At 46.1% G+C, this 26,709-nt stretch overlaps 1 protein-coding gene across 4 annotated transcripts in view; it reads right to left on the bottom strand.

The window, feature by feature from the left end:
* The window catches only part of LOC137521024 (uncharacterized), a 177,483-nt gene that overhangs the window by 7,986 nt on the left and 142,788 nt on the right, over nt 1-26,709 (bottom strand). For 2 of the 4 annotated variants that reach the window (XM_068239736.1, XM_068239738.1), the window contains 3 exons: nt 19,663-19,701; nt 13,705-13,770; nt 8,887-8,928 (listed from right to left, as the gene is read on the bottom strand). In XM_068239736.1, coding sequence (XP_068095837.1) covers nt 8,887-8,928; nt 13,705-13,770; nt 19,663-19,701 — 147 coding nt within the window. Of the gene's footprint in view, nt 1-8,885; nt 8,929-13,704; nt 13,771-19,662; nt 19,702-26,709 lie in introns of all 4 variants that reach the window. The other 2 variants (XM_068239737.1, XM_068239739.1) reach the window with 2 other exon arrangements.

Below are 26,709 nucleotides of genomic sequence, written 5' to 3'. Positions count from 1 at the left end.
AAGGTACTGCTTCACACTGACACACCAAACTCACCGTGTAACGCAGCGCAAACAGCTGTTTGTGTAGTGACGGCCGTGCTGGACTGGTGCGCACCATGGCGAGAGTGCAGGTTTTGGTGGCTTTACAGCCCATATGGTCGCCTGGCTGATGTAGCTGAATGACAGAACAGTGACTGTCCAGCTGATCAAATTTGGTCTGACCACGGCGGGTCCACTGAACAGAACAGGTATGCAGTGGCGGGTTCACTAAACAGAACAGGTATACAGTGGCGGGTTCACTAAACAAAACAGGTATACAGTGGCGGGTTCACAGAACAGGTATGCAGTGGCAGGTTCACTGAACACAACAGGTATGCAGTGGCGGGTTCACTGAACAGGTATACAGTGGCGGGTCCACTGAACAGAACAGTATGCAGTGGCGGGTTCACTAAACAGAACAGGTATACAGTGGCGGGTTCACTAAACAGAACAGGTATACAGTGGCGGGTTCACAGAACAGGTATGCAGTGGCAGGTTCAGTGAACACAGCAGGTATGCAGTGGCGGGTTCACTGAACAGGTATACAGTGGCGGGTCCACTGAACAGAACAGGTATGCAGTGGCGGGTTCACTAAACAGAACAGGTATATAGTGGCGGGTTCACTAAACAGAACAGGTATACAGTGGCGGGTTCACAGAACAGGTATGCAGTGGCAGGTTCACTGAACACAACAGGTATGCAGTGGCAGGTTCACTGAACAGGTATACAGTGGCGGGTCCACTGAACAGAACAGGTATGCAGTGGCGGGTTCACTGAACAGGTATACAGTGGTGGGTTCACAGAACAGGTATGCAGTGGTGGGTTCACAGCACAGGTATGCAGTGGTGGGTTCAATGAACAGGTATACAGTGGTGGGTCCACTGAACAGAACAGGTATGCAGTGGCAGGTTCACTGAACAGGTATGCAGTGGTGGGTTCACAGCACAGGTATGCAGTGGTGGGTTCACAGCACAGGTATGCAGTGGTGGGTTCACAGCACAGGTATGCAGTGGTGGGTTCACAGCACAGGTATGCAGTGGTGGGTTCACAGCACAGGTATGCAGTGGTGGGTTCACAGAACAGGTATGCAGCCAGACAGGAACAAGTTAAGCCTAACTAATCTTTCCCTGAGAGACAGTCTGCAGCAGCTCGCCCTACTCTCACTAACGCAGGCAGCACACGAGTGACCGTAATGGCCGCCGCTGCCTGCCTTATATAAGGGGGGGAGTGGCTCCAGGGGCTAGTGTAGCCTAATTGGCTACACTGGGCCTGCTGACTGTGATGTAGAGGGTCAAAGTTGACCCTCCATGTGCATTATGGGGCGAACCGAACTTCCGCAAAGGTTCGCCTGTGGGACGCGAACGCGAACCACGGAAGTTCGCATGGAACCGTTCGCAGGCGAACCGTTCGGCCCAACTCTAATTAGGAGGGGATATAAGTTTTGGGCATTAGGAGGGAATGTTAGTGTTGGGCATTAGGAGGGATATTAATGTTAGGCATTAGGTGGGGATGTGAGTGTTGGACATTAGAAGGGGATGGTAGTATTGTGCATTAGGAGGGGACATAAGTGTTGGGCATTAGGAATGAATGTTAGTGCCAGGCAATAGAAGGGGATGTTAGAGTTGTGCATTTGGAGGGGATATAAGTTTTGGGAATTAGAAAGGGATGTTAGTGTTGTGTATTATTAGGGGATATAAGTATTGGGCATTAGGAGGGTGGGTTAGTGTGAGCCCAGGTCAGTTTATAGTAAAATATTGGTAATATTACATTACCAATATTGTAACTATCAGCATCATCTTTCGCCCAATACAACTCATGTTGCAGCAATATGTACTCACCACAAGGTACCTGTAATCTGGCAGTGTTATTAGTTTGATCATGGTATTACACACAAGTTTGCTTTAATGAGCAGCTCAGAACAGGTGTCTCAGCTGGCAATTGAGAGGTGTTTCTAGACAGCCTCGTTCCTAAACTAAACTCCCAAACAATAGCTCACATTTGTTACAAGTGAAAATAGTTTAAAAACATGTACTTGTGTTACGATCGCTTCTGCAGCGTTTACTGCTGGCTGCAGTGGTATTGCAACCCAAGCAGTTCTGATGTCATTACATGCATTTGCTTGCATAGTTTGGTTTGCACTTAAACTAGTTGCTGATTCCATCTGCAGTCGCTCTGAAGTTAATGACAGTTTAATATGCTTTTGTGTAAACAAACATTGTCTGCTGCAATGGAGTGGCAATCCCTTTCCTGCAGGCTGCATATCATTGTCTGCCTTTTCCTGCTGTCAGCCTGTGATTAATTACCATTCACTTGTGTGGGAATCTGCAGGTCTGCTCCCATTGGATGACCTCAGTATAAAGAACTGCTTCCTGCAATGCTTGATGGGCTACCATAGTCTCAGATTCTGTCTGTTACTCTGCTCGTACCCCACCTCGTTCCTAGTCCGTGTGGACTGCGCTGACTCCCGCGAAGGGGTCAGCGAGTCCTCCTAGTTCTGCTCTTGTTCTAGAAGTTGTTACCCTGCTTGTCTTGTGTCATATATTGGTTCATCGCCAATATATACGCATACTTGCACGTTTTTGTTATTTTCCTTGTATTCGTGTTACGTTGATACATCAGTGTCGCTGATATATACGTACACGAACTGTTTATATCCTGTGTTCAGTTAGTCAGCCTTCCAGCACGTTTTGGTAGTTTGCGCGTATCGTGATCACCCGTGCTGAGTTAGTATCCTGCTCCTGGTTCTGTTTGTGGATTGCGTTCATCTCTGCGTAGAGATAGCGAATCCTTCTGAGTCCTGTTCCCTGTATTGCTCCAGTCCTAGTCAGTGTTCCTGCTTATGTCATATATCGGTTTATTGCCGATATATACATATGTTAGTCAGACGTTACAAATAGTTTTATTGATAGCTGTAATTGTAATACACTAGGAAAACATACTTATTGTATATTTGTCTGTGTTACATTCATCTATCTTGATCTTCCTATTTCCTGACTATCCTGTCCTGTCTTTGTGAGGAACGCCATCGCTGCAACGCATTGGCTGCCTCATTCCAGTCTGTCTTGTTGTGGACGCTTGCTTTCACTAAGTAGTGGCTAGTTAAGCAAGCGTTCATTCTGTCTACCTGTCCTGATCTCCTCAGTCCTGGTTATGCGCTCAGCGCTACTTTGCGCTGAGACGTTATCACGAAAGTATTGTTTGTGGCTGTTCGGATCTGCACCGGCTCTGTGCACCACAATCTCCTATTGGAGTCAGTCCTCTCCTCCACTAAACTGGGGATATCCTGATTCCTTGTGCTGGTGTGTGTACCTCCTTCACGTCAGCTTATGTGTTGCATGCTGACTGTGGAGAATACACCTCCAAGCTTAACATTATGGTAGCCCCATTACCAATCCCCATTGTGGGGGGGTTTCCAGAAAAAAATGACACTGTTTGTTATGGTTCCTGTTCCTTTAAGAAATTTGAGAAACTTAATTCTGAAACAGAAAATGAGTTTTTTTCTGAATGTACCAGGTTCCTAGCCAATCCCGAGCTCCAGGCTACTCCTGTTTCAACGTGGGCCCCCCCAGCTAGTTTATGTTTTGTTTAAGGGAAGATTGTTTCAGTGGGCCTACGATGTCTTGGATCATACCAATTTGAAAGAGAGACCGCTGGAATTTCTAGCGTTTGTGATCCATAACTGGCTGTGCAAAACCGATTTGCCTAGCCCTTTTGATGAGCTCCTGGCAGCTTGTCAATCAGCTGCTCCTTCTACTGCTTACAAAAATAATCAGCAAGCAGATAATTGTTTTGATAACTTTTCTTCTGCTTTGAATAAATCACCTAAGGCAGCAGGGTCTAAAGCCAAACGTAAGCGCTCCAAAAGAAAAGCGTTACAATCAGCGGAGTCGTTGCCCTTAAGACTGCGCATCAGATCTGTAATGAGACTCCGCCATTAGCAGATAATGAAATTCAGTCACCATTCAGGGGAGTCAAATGGACCTATGAAACTACTAATGAACTTTCATTGCTAGCCAGGGAAAATAAGAGTTCTTGTTTAAATGAATTATCTGAATATGATTATGAAGATATATTACAGAGTATTGAACAGATCAATTTATTCGTGCAGCAAGGGAAATTTGCATACACTACAGTTCAACACTTGCTACAGGTATTGGAGATCCTTAGGAATAAGAAATCGGCCAATCGCCTGCTTAATAACCCAATGTATGTTTCTGCCACAAACACATTTGCAAACTGTGATCAGCCTGAATGCTCAGCTGTTAAATATGCATGGGATCCTCCATTTGAGAAAGGAGAGATGGAAGCCCTGGTCTATGAATGGAAGAAAGATGCAAGTTCATTTTGTCAATTTTACAGTGCAAAAAGTGAATTAGTATTGAATGCATGCATTAAGTCGGCTTATAACCTAATAAAGACTGGTGTGTGTGGGTATGACTTTGTGGCTCCATTGATCGATGTGTGGAGAATGATTTTGGACGATTTTTATGCGATTCAATCAGTTGATACCAGGGAAGACACACTGTCAATTGGAGATTGTTCCACTTCCTCAGTTCCTGAGGACTCGCCTGCTTCAGCACCTTTGGCTGATTCAGCGAGTGATTCAGAGCTCCTTTTGTGTGAAATTGAAGTTCCTGTAATTCCACCCTGTACCATGGATAACTCAGTGTTACTTCCCAGTAAGACAGAAATTACTTTAACCTTGCCCTGCACAAATTTCTCAGCAGAGGACCCAGAGGTCCTGCTGACTTCTGAGTCCAGCCTAGCCAGTACTCATGAGTCTTTGTTCAGTGAAACAGACATTAGAAAATCTTTGCCTGCCTCTGCAAACACTTCTGTAGAATTTACCTGTGTTAATAAAGTTCAGCTCCTGTCTGATCCAGCAGATGCCAATATATGCACTACATTAGTTTCTGAGTCCCAGCAATCCTGTCTAGAAACCTCAGAACCCCAGCATCTGAATTTCCCAATTTTACAATTGAATAGTGATTCAGATGCACAAACATTGTGTCTTGATCTTCCTGTCTCTACACCTCGCTCTAGTTTCGTGAATAGCTCAGAGCATCTGCTATGTGAACCTGAAATCGTAGAATTATTACCTTGTTCAGAAAATGTTCCAGTAAATTTGCCCTGTACCATGAATTGTGCAGTAGATCTTTCCAATGAAGCTCAGGTCACAGAATCATTATGCTGTCCAGCAGGTGCTTCCATGGTTTTGCCCTGCGATATGGCCTGTTCAGTGATCCTGTCCAGTGAAGCTGTGGTCGCAGAGTCTTATGCTTCACCCAGTACTTTGGATACTTCAGATTCTCTAGTAGAGGAGTCTGAGGCACTGCTTACTTCAGTGGGTGTTGCAGTAGTATTCACTTGTTTAGCAGCTGTTTTGGAATTACAGTCTGCTCTAATAAAACTTGATGAATCTCTGCCCAGTGAAGCAGAAGCTATTGAAACATTGTCTTTGTCAGCAAGCGTTTTTGATACCTTGCCCTGTACACAGTCTGATTTAGCTAAAGATGTTGAGTCCCTCTCTGATATCACAGTAGTCAGGGAACTTCAGCCCTGTCCTCTGAATGTTTCAGAAGTATTGCCCTGTAACATGGATAATTCTGACTCGCTGGAAAAAAATAATAGAAATCTCAGAATTTCAGTCCGGGTTAATGAGTGTTTCTGAAACTCAGCCCTGTATCCTGGAAAATTCTGGTTTTCTGGCCGGTGTGGCAGAAGTTCCAGAGTCCCCTTCCTGTCCGGTGAGTTCCTCAGTTTTGCTTAGTTCAGTGGGGATTGCTGCAATACTGACTTGTTTTGCAGCCCTTCATGAGCTCCAATCCAGTGTATTTGATGAGTCTCTGTCTAGTCCAGAAGAAGCTATGGGAACCCTGTCTAGTTCGGTGCATACATCAGATTTGTCCTGTCTTGTAAATGCCCCTGAATATGAGTTGTTAATAACCTTGCTAGAATCAGCGACATCTAAGTCTGATCCTGCAGTTTTTAGTGAGAATCCAGTAACTGTGAAGTCTAGTCATGATGATTTTTTTTGCCCAGTCCTAGTTTCGGTCCTGTCTTGACTGACTTTGAGGTTCGCAGTTCCTTGACATGCCCAGAGGTTTCTCTTGTGCCGGTGTGCCCAGATGTGTTTCGTATACCAGAGTGCCCAAGTGTGTCTGTGTTAGCGTGCTCACATGCTTCCCTAGTGGAGACATGTTCTGATGTTGCCGGTTGGCCTGCATGCCCGGAGATGGTTCTGGTCCCTAAAAGCCCTGATCTTGATGTTTGTCCTTGTGACCCTGACTCTAGAGTTGCCCTGGGTTCCATAGGGGTTCTTGATAGTTCTACATGTGAGCCTAAGGGGCGTTCTGACCTGTGGGGATCTCTTTGGAGCTTCCAGGTGTTCTGGGAGATCTCTGAGGAAACTTGTCCTGGTGCCTTGGACTGGTTCAACAGTGGGTTTTGTGTTGGTAGGGACAGTTCCGGTGGGCATTGCAAAGGCTTTGGCGTTTTTGGACAGTCCCTGGAAGGCGGTGGGTATTGCTCAGAGGGTTTCTGGGGGCTTTTTTCTGGAAGTCGTGGTTCTGATGGGTGTCACACTGAGGCTTGTAGTGCTGACGGGCATGGTTCGGTAGGTTCTGGTTCCAATTGGTCTAGTTTTGGTGAAACTGATTAAGGAATTTGGTTTTGTCGGGCTGTTCCGACCTTCATGAATTATCAGTCAGATCAGTTTGCTGGATTTTCCACTTCTGATTTTTTGGTTTGGGTGGTTAACCACCCTGGCGTTCTGATAAGATCGCCAGGGAGGCTGCGGGAGGGTTTTTTTTTAATAAAAAAAAAAACTATTTCATGCAGCCAACTGAAAGTTGGCTGCATGAAAGCCCACTAGAGGGCGCTCCGGAGGCGTTCTTCCGATCGCCTCCGGCGCCCAGAATAAACAAGGAAGGCCGCAATGAGCGGCCTTCCTTGCTTTGCTTAGATCGTCGCCATAGCGACGAGCGGAGTGACGTCATCGACGTCAGCCGACGTCCTGACGTCAGCCGCCTCCGATCCAGCCCTTAGCGCTGGCCGGAACTTTTTGTTCCGGCTACGCTGGGCTCAGGCGGCTGGGGGGACCCTCTTTCGCCGCTGCTCGCGGCGGATCGCCGCAGAGCGGCGGCGATCAGGCAGCACACGCGGCTGGCAAAGTGCCGGCTGCGTGTGCTGCTCTTTATTTGAAGCAAATCGGCCCAGCAGGGCCTGAGCGGCAGCCTCCGGCGGTGATGGACGAGCTGAGCTCGTCCATACCGCCAGGCTGGTTAAGGAGAAATATGTCAGTTTTTATAGGCGTCTAGAGGCCGCGTTTAAGGGGGGGGTACTGTTATGATCGCTTCTGCAGCGTTTACTGCTGGCTGCAGTGGTATTGCAACCCAAGCAGTTCTGATGTCATTACATGCATTTGCTTGCATAGTTTGGTTTGCACTTAAACTAGTTGCTGATTCCATCTGCAGTCGCTCTGAAGTTAATGACAGTTTAATATGCTTTTGTGTAAACAAACATTGTCTGCTGCAATGGAGTGGCAATCCCTTTTCTGCAGGCTGCATATCATTGTCTGCCTTTTCCTGCTGTCAGCCTGTGATTAATTACCATTCACTTGTGTGGGAATCTGCAGGTCTGCTCCCATTGGATGACCTCAGTATAAAGAACTGCTTCCTGCAATGTTCCATGGGCTACCATAGTCTCAGATTCTGTCTGTTACTCTGCTCGTGCCTCACCTCATTCCTAGTCTGTGTGGACTGCGCTGACTCCTGCGAAGGGGTCAGCGAGTCCTCCTAGTTCTGCTCTTGTTCTAGAAGTTGTTACTCTGCTTGTCTTGTGTCATATATTGGTTCATCGCCAATATATACGCATACTTGCACGTTTTTGTTATTTTCCTTGTATTCGTGTTACGTTGATACATCAGTGTCGCTGATATATACGTACACGAACTGTTTATATCATGTGTTCAGTTGGTCAGCCTTCCAGCACGTTTTGGTAGTTTGCGCGTATCGTGATCACCCGTGCTGAGTTAGTATCCTGCTCCTGGTTCTGTTTGTGGATTGCGTTCATCTCTGCGTAGAGATAGCGAATCCTTCTGAGTCCTGTTCCCTGTATTGCTCCAGTCCTAGTCAGTGTTCCTGCTTATGTCATATATCAGTTTATTGCCGATATATACATATGTTAGTCAGACGTTACAAATAGTTTTATTGATAGCTGTAATTGTAATACGCTAGGAAAACATGCTTATTGTATATTTGTCTGTGTTACATTCATCTATCTTGATCTTCCTATTTCCTGACTATCCTGTCCTGTCTTTGTGAGGCACGCCATCGCTGCAACACATTGGCTGCCTCATTCCAGTATGTCTTGTTGTGGACGCTTGCTGTCACTAAGTAGTGGCTAGTTAAGCAAGCGTTCATTCTGTCTACCTGTCCTGATCTCCTCAGTCCTGGTTTATGCGCTCAGCGCTACTTTGCGCTGAGACGTTATCACGAAAGTATTGTTTGTGGCTGTTCGGATCTGCACCGGCTCTGTGCACCACAATCTCCTATTGGAGTCAGTCCTCTCCTCCACTAAACTGGGGATATCCTGATTCCTTGTGCTGGTGTGTGTACCTCCTTCACGTCAGCTTATGTGTTGCATGCTGACTGTGGAGAATACACCTCCAAGCTTAACAACTTGGCTTTACATTCAAGGTCAGTTCTGTTTAATTTGATCTCTATTTTCCATTTACCGGTATAGCTAGGATATGAATTTATGGTAATCTTCATGTAAACTGAAAGTAAACTGATATCAGAAGCTTGTGTGCGCTAGCAGTATTACACCTGGGAAGATGAAGAAATAAAGAAGCAGCTGACATCTTACCACAAGACATGCAACGCCTTTAATGACACCAGTAACGCTGTCCTGTAAAAGAAGATTTAGACACAAACATAAGTTGTACTGTTTCTCCTGTACATAAACGTGTCACCACCAGTCTATGGCCAGTGTTAGCGATGCTACCAGTCCAATATGGAGTTGTCCACATCGTGATCTTGCTGGCCAATGTGGGAAGTGGCTGGCTAATGCGGGCAATATGCTAACACAATTTATAGTGTCTCCTGTATATTAACTCACATATTAATATTGTAAATTAAGCGTATGAAGATAATTCCTGGTGGTTACTGAAACCCCAGGAGGGATCATCTAAGAAAAAAGAGAGGCCAGGAGCCCAATGGTGCGATATCGCTGAATGATGGTGTCATTCTAATAAGTTATTATACTCACAATTAGGGGCGTAACTACAGGGGAGCAGCCCCTGCAACTGCAGGGGGGCCCAGAGCTGTGAGGGGGCCCCAACTACTAACCTTCCCTTGTTCCAATAAAGGGGTCCCTCCTACAGATCAGGTGTTTTGTGTTATGGGTGTGAAGATTATGATGGCCACACTTGTTTTATGACCCTAGTGAGATGGGCCCCCAGGGTGTGAGGGTCACCAAGGCAAGGGTGTAATGATCTGCTCTGCTGTATGCACAGGCAGACAGCTTTTTGACCTTTTTGTAGTTCTGAGCGTTGCAGGTCCCTGGAAAGGAGACTTGTCTTCACTCTGCAACTTGCTGACCTGCTGTTCTGGTGAGGAATTTGCATCCACTTGGCATGCAAATTGCTTAGCTGCTTCCTTTGATGGCTTGCAGTATAAATACCATTTTCTCCCAGAATCCCTTGCTGGTCATGACGGTTTGTTCCTGCTAACTTGCCTGGAGGTCTCAGCCCTCTGCTCATAGTAGACTATTATTGCTAGCTTAGAGTAGTTTCCCTTTGGGAGTGCTCCTTGCATTCCTTCTAGCGTAGTCAGGTTGTATTATCTGTTTTGCCTTGTACTGTCTATCTGTTGCGATTGTCTTGTCGCCAGCGGCGGTCGACAGGAAATCATTCTGTCTGTTTGGATTGCATTCGCCCTGGCGGTAGTGGCGGTGGTTCCTTCTGTATTCTGTCTTAGGGGTGCAAGCCAGAGCAGCGGTTGCTACTGGTTACTCTATCTGTTTGTCTGTCTGGATCCCATTCGCCCTAGCGGTAGTGGCGGTGGTTCCTTCTGTACTCTGTCTGGGAGTGTAGGCCAGAGCTGTGGTTGCTACTGGTTACTCCTTCTGTCTGTCTTGTCTGGAACAAACGCTTGCTGTAGGCTCGGTGAGGTAACCGTTTAGCAAGCGTTCGCGTTCTCTTTTCATTTTCGTGTTACATTGGTTAGTTAGGGTTGGCGTGTTTTGTCTCTGTTGCGCTTTTCATGCAGAGACCGCGCCATTAGCGTGCTTTGTCGCTGTTGGGCTTTTCGTGCGGTGACCGTGCTTAGCGAGTGCGTTTGTTATTTTCCTTGGCGTTCTGATCATTGTTATTTGCTGTGTCTTTCTTGCTACACTTGTGTTCTATCTTACTCGGTCTTGTGTCGCTGTTGGCGGTCGCCTCTCTTGCGTTCCCACTTGGTTTCCGCTGTTGTGTGTTCGCCGTCGCCGGGTGGCGACTAGATTGGTGGACACACATACATTCTGTCCCTGTGCTCTCTCTCTCTCTCTCTAAGGGCTATCTTGCCCTGCATTGCTTCAACTTGTACAATTCCCATCTGGCATCTGTGGCAGTGCGGAGGCTGTGTTCCTCTGCACTCTACAGCTCCATCTGCTGGTGAGAATTCCCCTCTACAGGTGCATTGCACCAAAGCTGGATTCTGTTATTCAGACGTTTGTGGAGGATTTCCGTAGTATCAGCGCACATCCTGAGCGCTGGCCACGGAAATATTCCCCAATCGTTACAAAGGGAAAGCGTGTGAACATGGAGGGGCCCGATTAAAATTTTGCTGGGGGCCCATGATTGGCAATTGCACCTCTGCTCACAATGATGGGCTACAAAACTGCCACCCTCAGAACCTGTGGGAAAGTAACCATCCCCATAAAAGTTTATCAGGTTAACAGCTAAAAAACTACTACCTCCCAACAAAAACAAGTGGCAGAGGCATCCAACATCTATAAAATTTGTATTAAAAAAAAAAAAAAGTCTAAAAAGGAAAGGCAGTGTTGGTCTTACCTCTCCTGAAGAATAGTTTATTCAAGCACGGACAACGCATTTCATTGGTGCTTGCCTGCTCCCTCCTGTGAGCACCCCCTGTATATTATGCTCAGCATAAGGCAACTCCATAGTCCTTCCTATATAGGTCCTCTTGTAGTGACCCATGTATATTCTCCCTGTATAGACTGTATAGTAAACTTTTCTAAGAGCCCCCTATTTTATATAATGCCTCCTGTATTGTATTAGCTCCTATTTACTGCCAGCGGTGGGATGAAATTTCACATATGCGACATTTCGCATCGAAATTCGCATTTACGCATCGTAATTGTAATGTGAAATTTCAGGCAAAATCGTAATTGATTTCATATGTAATAGTAGTATTTCATAATTTTGCGTAATTTTTTGCGCTATTTCTCGAACTTTTGTGCCGAATTTAGCGGTTAATAGCAAAGCCACCATACATGCTATTGCTACCAAAATATGTTAAGGAGTATATTAGGTACAAGGCAAAAAAATAATTTTTCAAAAGACATTGTAGTATTTGAGAAAATCGATTTTAAAAACGCAAAGAAAAAATGTTTTTAAACTGTCATTTTTCAGTTTAAAAACCATTTTTTCTTTGCATATTTAAAATCGATTTTCACAAAAACTATACGGTCTTTTTGGAAAATTCTTTTTTTCCCCTTATACCCACCATTTCCTTTAAAATAGGTAGCAATTTTGGTGTCAATAGCATGTATGCTTTGCTATTACCTCCAAAGTCGGCACAAAATTACGCGAAATTTTACAATAATTAAGCAAATTTTTATGCAAAATTATGAATGACTATGAAATCAATTTAGTTAGGAAATCGTAATTACGTATAGGCGTAATTGCGAAAATTTACGCAACATTTTCTGAAATCGTAATTTTACTGATTACGATCACCACTATATACTGCCCCATGTATACTGCTGTTAAGATTCATCTGTATACTGACTTCTATAATGACCCTTCTCTATAGTGCTTTTTGTATAGCATCCCCTAAATTGTATACCATTGTAGTGTCAGCAATAGAGTGCCCTCTTTATTTTGTTTCTACTCAGTGCTCACTGCATTGTGCTTTCTATATAATTTCCCCTATTTAGTGCCTTTGGTATACAGTACATCCTCCTGTATAGTGTGACTTTGTGCATAGGATCCTCTGTAGAGTCTCCTGTATTGTCCTTTTGAGTAATGCCTCTTGTATAGTGCCTCCAGTATAATGTCTCCTTTGTAGCTCCCCCTTTATAGTGCTCCTTATGTGTCTAATACTCTCTGCCCCAGGGCCGGCCCACTCATGAGGCGGGGTGAAACGTTTGCCTCAGGCGGAAAACTTCTAGAGGCGGCACCCGCCCGTCCGTGGGTGCGGGGGGGGGGGGGGGGGGCGGCCGCCGAGCCGGAGGGGTAGCGGGCAGGACGGGGGTATTGGGCCTAGCGGTATTGGGCCTCGCCTGGGTCCCCCGATCTGCGCTCCCCTCCAGCTGTAATAGGAAGCAGCCGATGCTCAATCGTAAGAGGCATGGGCGGGGAGGACTCACCTTATCCGCGTTCCAGCGTGCACTCCACTGACGTCACTTCCTGTATCGCCGTGCACTTACATTACAGTGGGCGGCGATGCAGGAAGTGACGTCAGTGGAGCGCACGCTGGAACGCGGATAAGGTGAGTCCTCCCCGCCCGTGCCTCTTACTATTGGGCATCGGCAGCTTCCTATTACAGCTAGAGGGGAGCGCAGATCGGGGGACCCAGGTGAGGGAGGGGGGGTCCGACTCAGGCGGCAACAAGTCTAGGGCCGGTCCTGCTCTGCCCACCCCCTTACCTATAGCTTTCACTGGAACATGCCCTTCCTCCTACTTTGCTGATCACAGTGTGCAGCGCCATGGCATGTTAGGAAAGCAAAGTTATCTGCCTGAGTGGTTTCGTTGTGGCTGATGAATTCCTGTGTGATGATCCCTGAAAGTTTGCAAGAAACAATCAGCTACGGTTAAGTTATCCAAAAAGCTAAGTTTTTCCAGTATATTAGCTGGTGTTATTGGGGAGCAGCAACACAAGTGCAGGAGTAACTGTTTTCAGCAGACCCAGATGGAGCAACATCAGCAGAATATCTGGAGTGGATCACCTACCCACCTGCTGGCCTAGGACTAGTCCCTGCCTGAATAAACTTTTATTACTAAATCTTAACATGGTTAAAAAACTTCCGATGCAAATTAAACAAAATCTAATTTGTACTCACCTGGGGGTTCTTCCAGCCCCAAGAAGCAGTCTCAGTCCCTCCCCGCAGCTCCTTTCCTCTTCAGTATCCCCGCTGGCCGCCTGCAATTATGGTGACCCGCCGGCGGGGTCAGCTCTTTTGCATGTCTGCACACCTACCACATCTGGTGCAGAAGAGTCGACCCTGCCAGCGGGTCGCCAACCTTGCAGGTGGCCAGCGGGGACCCCGAAGAGGACCAGGGCTGCAGCAAGGGACTGAGACTGCTGCTCGGGGCTGAAAGAAGCCCCAGGTTACAAATTAGATTTTTTGATTTGCATCCGAAGCCCTTTATGGAACCTATGAATTAAGAAGACAATATAAAAAAAGAAAGGTTAAGTGACAATGCATGCAATAATAAAGACAGTAGTAAGAATTTACCAGAAGGTTATTCACTATGCCCAGAGCGATTGTGTTGATACCATCTAAAATTGGAAGATTAAGGCCCTGAAAAAGAGACACGGCATTACTGTTTACTCTCAGAATGCTTTTTGTAAAACTAAAATCTCACTCGATTTATTGCCATAAATTTATACAGTAGTACATGTCATTGAAGGTCTACTACTTTCTGAGGAGATTTCTTAATATATTATCTGATAGCTTAGTAAGTATGTGTGAAAGATGTGAAACGCTTTGTGTGACAATGGGCCTGATTCATTAGGCTGCGCTGCTAAAGCAGTGCAGTTAATTTGCTGTAGTATGCACGCCTTACATAGCAGCCATGTTAGGAGCGTGCCTTCCTTACGTGACTAAGGAAGCGCAGCTTGATGAATCTGGCCCAATATCTGGTGAGGGGAGTCACAAAATAGGCTGTTTGCACAGTGTGGGGCTGGGCATAACACTGTACTACAAAGACAGTGATGTTATGTAAATCCTTTGTGAGACATGTCAGGTGACAGTACAATTTTTAAAGTCCGGTGTAGTCAATCACTTTATTGTAGCAGTGACTGGATGTCACAGTGACACAGCCACATAATACATTGCATGGATGGTATACTATAGGCGAGCTACACACCACACCACAAACAACAACAAAAAAATTACAGCAGGATCATCCCTCCTGAAAAAGTTTAAAAGACTTTTGGGGTCCCTAGCTGGTGTACTACAAGGAGCAGAACACATATGGAAGCAGCTACATTGCACTGGATAACATAAAAAACTGTCATCAATCTGTCTCTAAATCAGCAGCACAGCTCTCCTATAAAAGGGCTGACAGGTTTGTTTCTTTTATGGATGGGGGGATGTTGGCCTGTGTGGTAAAAATGCTTAATTGGCTGCCCTGTAGCACCTGACATTGTAAACTGCCTGAACCATTTTCCTTCCTTCTTTCCAATTAGCAACCGAATGTGTCACTTGGCTATGAATAAGGGACATGTTTGTATGCCCCCATCTTCCCCAACAGGATCAAGAAGTTTGTTCCCAACGGGTGACACACACTGAAGGAGTGTACACACCTTGGGCTTGATTCACAAAGCGGTGCCAACCTAGTTAGCACGCCTAAAGACTTTTGGGCGTGATAAGCATTGCACTAAGTAGGTTAGCACCGCTTTGAGGGAAAAACTTGCACGCAAAGTTTTGCGCGCAAAGTTTTGAAGTCCGGTGCGCGCGAAATGTCGCATAGGGTTTAATGGTGTTGCGCGCGTAAACTTTACGAGCGTAAAGGTTTGCGCGAGTTTATTTTATCACGCCTAAACTGAGTTTAGGCGTGATAATGGGCTTTTCACCAGCGTGCTAACAGTTAGCACGGCTTTTTGAATCAAGCCCCTTGTCTGCCTTGAAAAAACAGTTTTCTAAGGAAATATCTCAGGCTTGTCATGTTACTGTGACAACTCTTTCCTGGTTGCATGCAATCCTGATCTACACACAATGCACAAACAAATGTCTCACAAGAGACAAAAAAAAAAAAAGCAGCGACAGTTCGTCGCCAGGTCCCTCTGTGCAGCAGCCGTACACACGATGCACAGAGGGACAGAGATATGGCGGAAGCGGTCGCCGAAGGTTCCTCCCCCCCGCCGGAAGCTCCATACATGGAGTATGGGTTTCTGTCGCTAGTCCGCATACACACGCAGGACGGAGGACTGGCGAAGTTGCGGCGACAGCTGTTGCCGGCGATTGGCCACGTCAATCGCCTGGCGACAGCTCTGACTGGCGACGGTTCGTGGCGCGCGCCTCATACACACGGGGGACCTGCCGCCGCAACATGCGCGTGCCACGTGTTTGTTGCAACAGTTGTGCCCCGTGTGTATGAGCCATTAGCCTTAGTGATGAGGCTACTGCCAGGGGAGTTATTTGTCTCCTTATCTGAGGAGCATCTGGCAGCAAGTTACTAAATGGCATGTTGAGGAGCACATGTAACTACTCAGACTCACTCATGCATCCCAACTGTTCCAAATTTGCCAGGACTGTCCCAGGTTAGAAGGCATAGACCTGTCTGTTGTGGCATTCCCCACGATGCCCCGATGCAGAGGAATGGCAAGTTACAGTATGCACGCATATCTCAGTCAGCAGCCATTTTGCTGGAGACAACAGTAGATGGCAGCATAGATAAATGCTGTATGCCTCTGGTTACTAGTGGAAGGAGGTTTTAGGAGCACTCTGCCCCTAGTGGCAAGCTGTGTTGGCAAGACGTCAGTCAACAAGATGATGGCCTCCAGGGAGCAAAGGTAATGCTGTAGTGGACGTGTGTCCTTGCTTAGTATAGATAGTAAGTATATATTGTGTACATGTAAAGTTCCTCTTTTCTGTGACTTTACTGGTGTTTTGCAGCATGGCCGAATTTTAGGCAAAGCCACAAAGGCCATGGCCTAGAGCTCCAGGAAGCAAGGGGTGGGAAGCTGCCAAACATGTGAATTTTATCAGTCAAGCAAGTAACTGGGACTCAGTGGAGTAAGGGCAACAAACAAGGGAAGCTTACTGTCTGTGACCTGAGCAGTCACTCACCATCACCGCCAGCCACTCTTCAAGTCTGACTCCACCCTCCATCCACCACAAACCTGTCAGAGCTGTGATGGGGGAAGGGGGAGTTCATTACTTCACATCATAAGTGGCTCAGTGTTAGCTGAAGAGTCAGAGAAACCCCAGTGCACAGGCACAGAGAGAGTGACCTCCCTGAAGAAGAATAAAAACTTGGACTGACAAATCAATTGACTTGGATCAATTGACAAATTGACTGTAGTTGATTGGCACCATCAACACTGTCCAATCCAATCAATCGGAAGGTTGAGCGCTTAGTAAAATTGCATAATTAACAACAAGCATCTTTAAATACATTGGTTAGTGGGACCAATAAAAGTGTGTGTATGTGGTGGGGGACTTGCTTTTTGTCAGGGGATGGCTGGTGATAGTGGCCTTGGGCCGTAAAAAGTACAAATCCGGCCCTGGTCTAGGTGCTGCTGCTGCACCACGGTACAGCTCTGCAGATTGTGTGTTCAGGACAGGTCTGTGTAGAATGAAGTGCTTTCAAGTGCTGAGTGGCATTTCCTTGCAAATGTCTGTCCGGGTATGGCAGAGTCATGTTATTTAGAGTTCTTTATGTCCAGGTGCAATGTACAATGCTTTGCAGGTAACTCCAGGTGCAGGTGTTCTGTAGAAATGTTCTGCACATGACGTGTTTTGCAGGTGACTGCAACCCGCAACCCGCTTTCTGGTGAATCTGGTACCCGCACCCAACCCGACACACAGGCCACCATACCCGCAACCCGACCCGCGACCGAATTTTCCATTTTATTATCAAATATACATTGTTAGTCTTATTTGGAGGCTGTAAAGTAAGTGAAACCTATTTTTATACACAAACTTACTACCTGCGACCCAACCCACACCCACAGGCCGCTACCACAGCCCAACTCACAACTCGATTAGAATCAAAATGGGTACCCGAACCCGACCCGCATTTCGGATACCCCACCCAATGCCGGCCTCTACTGCAGATATCTGTGTGGCAGTACAGTAGAGCAATGTTCTGCATCATCATGTCACTTGTGTGCAGGTGCAGCAATGCAGTGTGCTTTGTATGTGACAGTGTTCAGGTACAGCAGAGCAATGTTCTGCACATGACAATATAGAAGTGCAGAGGAACTTTGTATACAGATGATTTTGTGTTGGAACAAGGGAGGCTATGTATGTTTTTATTGGGTAACAAAAACACTCTATGATCATGACTATGATCAGGGTAATAAGTTAATGAGCAGAATACTCTGCACAACAGGCAGTGTTGTATGCCTAGCTACCTACACATAGCACACAGAAGAATGAGATGCAGGGATGTTGGCTGCTGGAGGTGGAGCGTAGTCCGCTTAGACATAAGCACGCAAGATGTTACTGTCAGCAGTCAGTGGAGGCTGTGTTTTCCATAGTCAGGACTGCCACTAAGCTGAAGTAAGATGTGTGCATGGGCCAGGAGAGGGGAAGGGAGCAAAGCGGGCTAAACCTTAGCACTTCTGTGATAAAAAGGAGAGGAGGAGTGAACATAAGTACATGATCACTGGGGTTTTAGGGTTAGGCAACATGAAGGAGGGTCTTAGGATTAGGCACCAGGAAGGGGGGCGGGGGGGTTAAGATTAGGTGTCAGGAAGGGGGAGGGTTAAGATTAGGTGTTAGGAAGGGGAAGGGGGGTTAAGATTAGGCATTGGAGGTAGGAGGGTTCTGTGGGAGAGTAGGGTTAGGTTTAGTTGTAGTAAAATATCAGTAATACTGTATTTGCTAATGTTTTACTATCGTCATTACCACTGTGAATATTTTTCATTTTCATTGTTATAGACAATATTTTTAAATATCATCTTCACCCTGCACCCATTTAATTCATGTATTTTAACATATTTATTATTCTAACAGAGATAAAAATAAAGAAACATTGTTATAGATGATATTTTTACATTTTGGCTTCACGCCACGCCCGTTTAATACCGTTATTTTAACAAATGTTTTAATCTAACAGAGATGAAGAAGAACAAATGATAAAAATTGTTGTTATAGATAACATTTTTTGAAATTTCGGCTTCACCCTGCTCCCTTTTTCTTTGCACCTATATTTAATGTACACCTGCTGAGTAGTCACAACACAGCACTGCAAGACACACAGGTTGAAGTCTACAGCCCACAGTTCTGGGAACAGGCATGGCTCATATGAAACAGAAAGATGTAATTTAAACAGTATGGGCTTGATTCACTAAGACAATTATCATGCCTTATCAGAGTTAACACGCCTGATCAGAGTTGGCTCGCCTTATAAGAGTAGCATAGCGAGCGATACGAACTTATGCCTGCTTTGATTGGTCCAGTAGGCTGCCTGTCACTTGACAGGAAAATTCACATGCAGCCTATTGGGCCAATGAAAGTGCGGGGATAATTTCCTTTAAAGTGATTGGACCCGCAGGGGCTCAGGGCAGGACGTGTGGAGCTCTCGTCAATGCCAATTAGCAGGCACAAGTTCGTAGTGCTCGCTATGCTACTCTGATAAGGTGTGTTAACTCTGATAAGGCATACTATTTGCCTTAGTAAATCAAACTCATTGTGCTGTATGCAAAGATAGGAAGACAAATGATAGCTGCAAGATCTTACAAAACAGAAATAATATGAATTAGGCGGTAAAACTAACTTCACATGGGTATAAGTGGGAAATAATATGTGATACCCGCAAGCCATATGTTATAAATAGGAGGGAGGATGAGGTAGGGAGAGGAGTGAGTTGTTTATATACTACTCACAACATAGCAGCGTAAGTAATAAAAGGGCGCCTGGAAAGTTGGGCACCCAGGAAAGCCAAGAATAGATTATCGGTAAATATACAAATATTCTACTATTCAAGTGTATACAAGGATAATAAAATATCAGTATTAAATATTGATATTTTACTATAGCTAGCTAAACCTTACCTTACTCTCACATAGAATCCTCTGCTCCAATGCCTAACCCTAACTGCCCTTTCTGATGCCTAACCTTAACCGCCCCACACAAACACCCTTGTTGATGCCTAACCCTAACGTATTGTTTAAAATATGCAAATAATACCAGGCTGAAATTTTATACACATTTCTGCAGCTTGAAAAGCCAAATGCTGCTACCAGGGCAACTTGATTGGCCCATTTTCTAAGGTACATACATTTACTTAAAATTGCCAGGAATTTTGCATCAGTTCATAATTATTTACATCATATTGTCAATCCCTATTTTTAGAGGGCAAATGAGCCTCTTTCGACATTGAAAATATTCTTCATGATACATTCATTTCATAATACACTCAAATTGTACTGGTCAATGAAATTCTTCCAGCATACATTTTTTTAAAATAAAAATTCAGTTAAATTCAACAACACTTTGTTAGTAGTTAACAGATATTACCACAAGGTCAGGTACCAAATCCAGGCATTTACCCTCAACCTGAAATAAAATATTTTAGTTACTACAAATCTTTTTCAAATATGAATACATGACAGCTTTTCAATTTTCCACACATGAATAAATTCCATCCAATGCAATCATGGACACGTTTCTAAACAAACCACAAAGGCCTGGGCCTTGGGCAGCTCCTCCCCAAAAAGTTGCTGAATATGGAAGAGGAGGCTGCAAATATAAAAGGGAGGATGCATAATGAAGCTGTACATGAAAGAGAGGAGCTACTGTACATGAATGTTATATATGTAAAAGGGGTCTGCACATGGAATGGGAGGACACTATTGCACATGGATGGCGGAATAGCAAGAAAGTTGATTTGGGGATGTAAAGAATATAAATCTGCCCTTGAATCTGTATGTCACATGAAAACCTCATCCAGTGCATTTGAAGCAAATATTTATGTATAATTATGCAGTGGTGTAGCTACAAAGCTTGTGGCCCTGATGCGGAATTTGGACGCGGGCCCTCCCCACCCTACATTAAATAGCCAGGAGTAGGTGCCTCCAGTATGGGTAGCTAGGATTAGATGCCTCAGTATAGATAGTCAGGAATAGGTACCTCGGTATAGATAGCCAGGGATAGATACCTCAGTATAGATAGTCAGGAATAGGTACCTCAGTATAGATAGCCGGGATATATGCCTGAGTATAAATAGTCAGGAATAGGTACCTCAGTATAGATAGCCAGGATTAGATGCATCAGTATAGATAGTCAGGAATAGGTACCTCGGTATAGATAGCCAGGGATAGATACCTCAGTATAGATAGTCAGGAATAGGTACCTCAGTATAGATAGCCGGGATATATGCCTGAGTATAAATAGTCTGGAATAGGTACCTCAGTATAGATAGCCAGGATTAGATGCATCAGTATAGATAGTCAGGAATAGGTACCTCAGTATAGATAGTCAGGAATAGGTACCTCAGTATAGATGTCCAGGAATAGGTACCTCGGTATAGATAGTCTGGAATAGGTACCTCAGTATAGATAGCCAGGATTAGATGCATCAGTATAGATAGTCAGGAATAGGTACCTCAGTATAGATAGTCAGGAATAGGTACCTGTAACGATTGTGGGATATCTCCGTGGTCTGCGCACAAGATGTGCGCTGACACTGCGGAAGTCCACCACAAGCGTGTCAAAATAATAGAACCCAGCTTTTGGTGCAAGCACCAGTAGAGGGGAATTTCCACCGGCAGATGGAGCTGTGGAGTGCAGAGGAATAAACCCTCTGCGCTGCCACAAATGCCAGATGAAAATTGTACGAAGAGAAGCAACACAAGGCAAGATAGCCCCCAAAGAGAGAGAGCATAGAGACAGAATCAATGTGTGTCCACCACACTAGTCGCCACCCAGCGACGGTGCACACACAACGGCGGAAACAAAGTGGGAACGCAATCGCAAGAATGGCGATTGCCAAATAGTGATGTAACAGCAGGTGTGTGTAGTGGAACCAAAGGATCACAAGCAGTTGAAAGTTAAACAAATCTTATTTTAGTAAGGATTCTTAGCAGTGGAAATCACCAGGGGCGTAGCAATAGGGGGTGCAGAGGTAGCGACCGCATCGGGGCCCTTGGGCCAGAGGGGCCCCGAAGGGCCCTCCCTTAACTACAGAATTAGCTCTCTATTGGTCCTATGCTCATAATAATGACTTCTGTAGATACTTTGAATAGTGGTAATCATTAACAAACTGTTCCCGATCCCCTTCTTGCACCTCTGACACTGTAGTTGTCATTGGCAGATTTTGGTGCGCCGTATCAATTGTTATGTATAGAGTGCTTGGGGGGCCCCATTGTAAAACTTGCATCGGGGCCCACAGCTCCTTAGCTACGCCACTGGAAATCACAAACGTATAACTGCAACACATCAGATATATGCAACTGAAATGAAGCACTGTGCAAAGGGTTGTGTTATCACAGAACACAGTCCAGTAGGACAACAAGTCCCAGCATGTCTGGCAGTAGTAAGCAAAGGTAAATGCACATATAACTTCAATAGACAGTTCTGTAAACTGGTGTAACAGAATTCAGTGGATTCAGTTTCTGGTACTTGCGCTTTCCAAGATTTCTGCATCAAAGTCCTCCTGAGCAGTTCAGCTTCTGCAGGCTGGTCTCATCTCACTCAGCAGACTGTATCAGGCCTCAGAAGTTTCTAGAAGACCAGGCCTCACACCACCCCACTGTGTCCACAGTGCTCTGAACTTCTCTCTGGATGTTTTGCCTGGTAGAGCAGAGGTCTTACACTCCAATGCTTGCTGTTTCGCTCTGAAGCCGCCAGCACGCTTCCAAACTGGGTACTGCTCCAAGATGGGTAGTGAGTAACTTGCCTCTGCTCCTCTCACTCCATCCACCCGAGCTGTACTGAGCCCAGAGTATAGGGCAGAAGAGCCCTTTGTAGATTCCTGGGAGGGGCTTCCTGTGGCTGGGCATGTTAAAGGGGTGATGCCTTTTGCTCTTAAAGCAGCATTACTCTGACCTGTTTGAGTGGACCCATGGTAGTCTAAATACTCTGGCAGAGTCACCCTGTTACACTCCACCCCACTTGACCTTGCTGTCCCCAGCAAGGCATCAACTCTGAGTCCATACAAAGTCTTCCTCTGCATAACGGGCAGGAGGCTTGCCCAAATTAGGTCTTTGAGATCGGCGAATGTCCCTGGGTTGTAAGAGTTCACCAGAGTTCAGTTCAGGATCATCCTCCTGTTGGTTGAAAGGCACCAGATTTTCATCGACAGGAGGCACTGGGTTAGAAGGTACTGGCAGATACCACAAATTCCCTAAAGGATTTACTGGTTGAGATGGAGGTTGCTCTTCCACCATTGGGAACTCCCTAGGGACATCTGGATTTCCAGTGGCAGTATACCGCTTTAACAGTTTTCGATGTAGTCTCCTAGGCCTATCTTGTGAACCCTCTTTTAGGACATCATAAACAGGGACTCCATTCATTGGCTGACGTAGAACAACCCAAGGCTCCGGCTCCCACCGGGTTTGCAGCTTCCCATATTGGTGAGCTCCTTTTCTTCTAATAAGCACTCAGTCACCTGGACGCAATTCATCAGACTCTGATCTAACACCCTCAATGTCCTGCCACTGCTTCCTTTTGACAAACTCTTGTACTTCTCTCAGTCTGCGCTTCAGCTCTTGAATCCACATGATGGGTGTATATCCAGGAGAGTCACTTGGGGGTGAGGCCCAGAGGTCAAGGGGACCACCCCGAGTGCGTCCAAAAAGCACATGGTAAGGTGTTCGTCCGGTTGCTGAATGGATGGTATGGTTGTAACTCCAGACTAGTTTTGCCAGGTACATGGTCCATCTTCTTTTCTTTTCCTTTTCCAAGCCTCGTAGCATCTGTATGATAGTTCTGTTAAACCTCTCACATGCTCCATTACCCTGGGGGTGGTATGGGGTGGTACAAGACTTCTTTATTCCTGCCAAGTTACATAGCTCTCGAATCGTGTCGCCTTCAAAGCAGGCACCCTGGTCAGAATGAATTCTTTGGGGGCACCCATACGGCAAACAGAAATGCTTCCAGATAGATAGTGCGGCTGTTCGAGCAGTCTGATCCCGGGTTGGGACAACCACAGCAAATTTGGAGAAATGATCAACCATAACTAGGGCATGATTAACCAGCCTGGCGGTATGGACGAGCTCAGCTCGTCCATCACCGCCGGAGGCTGCCGCTCAGGCCCTGCTGGGCCGATTTTCTTCAAATAAAGAGCAGCACACGCAGCCGGCACTTTGCCAGCCGCGTGTGCTGCCTGATCGCCGCCGCTCTGCGGCGATCCGCCGCGAGCAGCGGCGAAAGAGGGTCCCCCCAGCCGCCTGAGCCCAGCGTAGCCGGAACAAAAAGTTCCGGCCAGCGCTAAGGGCTGGATCGGAGGCGGCTGACGTCAGGACGTCGGCTGACGTCCATGACGTCACTCCGCTCGTCGCTATGGCGACGATCTAAGCAAAACAAGGAAGGCCGCTCATTGCGGCCTTCCTTGTTTATTCTGGGCGCCGGAGGCGATCGGAAGAACGCCTCCGGAGCGCCCTCTAGTGGGCTTTCATGCAGCCAACTTTCAGTTGGCTGCATGAAATAGTTTTTTTTTTTATTAAAAAAAAACCCTCCCGCAGCCTCCCTGGCGATCTTATCAGAACGCCAGGGTGGTTAAAGCCATCTTCAGACATGTCTAGAGTGAGATAGTCCACTGTCAACACTTCCAGTGGTTCAGAGGTCCGCCAAGTCTGGATAGGCACTGCACTCTCCCCTCCTTTCACCGCTGCACAAGTATGGCATTGCTGACAGACTCTCTCTACAATAGTACTTAAGCCCACGCAATAACAGTACCTGCGCAACCAACTGTAGGTTTTCTCAACTCCCCAGTGCCCTGAATCATTATGCACCTTCTCAGCCACAGAGAGGGTCTTTGCTCGGGACAGAAGTACCTGCCATGTTATATCAGGGTCACGTGGGAATGCCACTCTGCGGTACAACACCTCATTGCAAATAATTAATCGGCTCCACTCTTGAAGTAACCTTACACTTTCAGCTGGCCAGTCCTGACGATTTGTTTGAGAAGGTCTTTTTTTATTTTGTACTGATTCTAAAAGTGGTGCTATAATGGGATCATCCCTTTGCAACTCTTTCCAATCAAGATTCCCTAGAGTGGTAGTGAGTAGGCTCTGACTTGTGACAGGTATCTGGCTGCAGGGGCTATTCTGGCCCAAGTGTGTCAAGTCAGGGATTTCTACATCTTCATAGTTGAGATCCACGTTTCTTTCTGGTAACCAGTGTGGATAACGGGATAAGGCATCAGCATGAGCATTATCCAGGCCCGGATTTAGATCACAGGAGCCTATAGGCACAGAGGTCCTGGCGCCCAAGACCTCGCCCTATAATAACCTACAAATCCCGACCAAATTGCACCACAAGTCTGCTGGCTATCACTTCTCCCTTACTTCCCTTGCCCATCATAGGTAGCTACAGGATCTTCTTAGTATTAGGTAGCCAGAGCTATCCTCAGTATTAAGTAGCTAGAGGTGCCCCAGACTGAAGGGAGATCTCGTCAGTGGAATGCCAAGACTTGGGTGAGCAACCTCTCATTTCATTTACACTCCGCTCAGGACTCTGCATACGTAATGCAGGAGGGAGGGACTTGGGGAGTGAGCCGCCCTTCCATCACCAGGCGCCTGTAGGCACGTGCCTACAGTGCCTTATGGTAAATCCGGCCCTGGCATTATCTTTGCCTGGTCGATAATGTATGGTAAAATCAAATTTTGACAGACGGGCAGCCCATCGTTGCTCCAAGGCCCCCAGCTTTGCTGACTGCAAATGCACCAAAGGATTATTATCGGTCCATACTTCAAACTTGGCACCAGTTAAATATTCTACAAAGCGCTCAGTTACTGCCCACACCAAGGCAAGTAATTCTAGTTTGAATGAGCTATAGTTGGCAGGGTTCTTCTCTGATTCATGCAAACTTCAACTTGCATAGGCTATCACTCTCTCTTTACCTTGTTGCACCTGAGACAGAATGGCTCCTAGTCCTTTGGTGCTTGCATCTGTTTGCAGGCGGAAAGGCAACGAGAAGTCTGCAAAGGCCAGTATTGGTGCGGAAGTTAACTGGGTTTTCAGGAATTCAAAAGCACTTTGCTGCTCAGAGCCCCAGTCAACTTTTGCAGATTGTCCCTTAAGGTCTGCTCCCTTAAGTAACTGTTGAATTGGGGCAGTGTGTTGAGCAAAATGGGTGATGAAACGCCGGTAATACCCGGCAAGCCCTAAGAAAGCTCTAACCTCTGTCACAGTTCGTGGTGGTGGCCAGTCTTGTATAGCAGCCACTTTATTTGGATTGGGATGTACCCCCTTCTGAGATACAACATGCCCTAGGAACTCTATTGATTGCTTCAGTAAGTGACATTTTTTTGGCTTTAGCTTGAGTCCATAACTAAATAATCTAGAGAACACAGTGTCCAGTCGCTGGAGATGCTCCTCAAATGTTGATGAGAAGATTATAATATCATCAAGATAAATCAGGAGGTGATCAAGATTCATATCTCCTAGGCAATGTTCCATTGTCCGTTGGAAGGTAGCAGGGGCATTTGTGAGCCCAAAGGGCATTCTCTTAAACTGGAAAAGTCCCATGGGGGTAACAAAAGCTGTCTTCGCCTTGTCTTGTTCAGCTACAGGGATCTGCCAGTAACCACTAGCCAAATCTAATGTAGAAAAATATCTTGCTCGCCCCAGGGCTGTTAGAGACTCTTTAATGCGGGGCAGAGGGTATGCATCCCGTACCGTAACCGCATTCAGCTTACGATAGTCCACACAGAAGCGCAATGACCCATCCTTCTTTTTCACAAGAACTATTGGCGCGGCCCATGGGCTTTTACTCTCTTCAATCACCCCTTGCTCCAGCATTTGAGTGATCATTTGTTTAACATCTTGATAGAGATGTGGTGGAATACTTCTGAACCGCTCCCTAATAGGAGCAGAATTACTGGTAACGATCTCATGCTCCACTCCAGTGGCACAGCCAAGGTCATGGTCCCCCTGGGAAAAGGCTTTAGCATGGTTGTCTAGCAGCTTGGTAAGAGCTTCTTTTTCTCCTGGTGAAAGATCTCCTGCAGATAATGGTATTTGTTGGAGGATGGCTTCCCCATTCCAGGATCTCGTGGGTCCAGAGAAATTGGAAACAGAAAACACCTTGGCTTCAAACTGTTGTCCCCTTCTATGCTTTAGCTGAATCTGTGGAGGCTCCACTGCTGAGACCTGGGATACTGAATACAGCTCAGCTAGTGTGGTACCCGATGGGATACGTAGAGGGCTTGGTTGAAAGTTACATATCCTCACCGGAACCTTGCCTTGTTGCACCACAGCCAAAGTCCGAGCCAAACATGGTCTTTCAGTGATTGGCAGCGGCTCAACCATCACTGTGAGCCCTTGCAGCAACCTTTGTGAACCGACAGGTAAATAGATCACTGTTTCCTGCTGTGGAGCTACTTCCAAAACTTTTCCGCTA

This window comes from Hyperolius riggenbachi, chromosome 6 (genome assembly GCF_040937935.1).
Source record: "Hyperolius riggenbachi isolate aHypRig1 chromosome 6, aHypRig1.pri, whole genome shotgun sequence".
Classification (NCBI taxonomy): Eukaryota; Metazoa; Chordata; class Amphibia; order Anura; family Hyperoliidae; genus Hyperolius; species Hyperolius riggenbachi.
The sequence above is the reverse complement of the archived record's forward strand: the minus strand, read 5'-3'. Positions and strand labels throughout refer to the sequence as shown.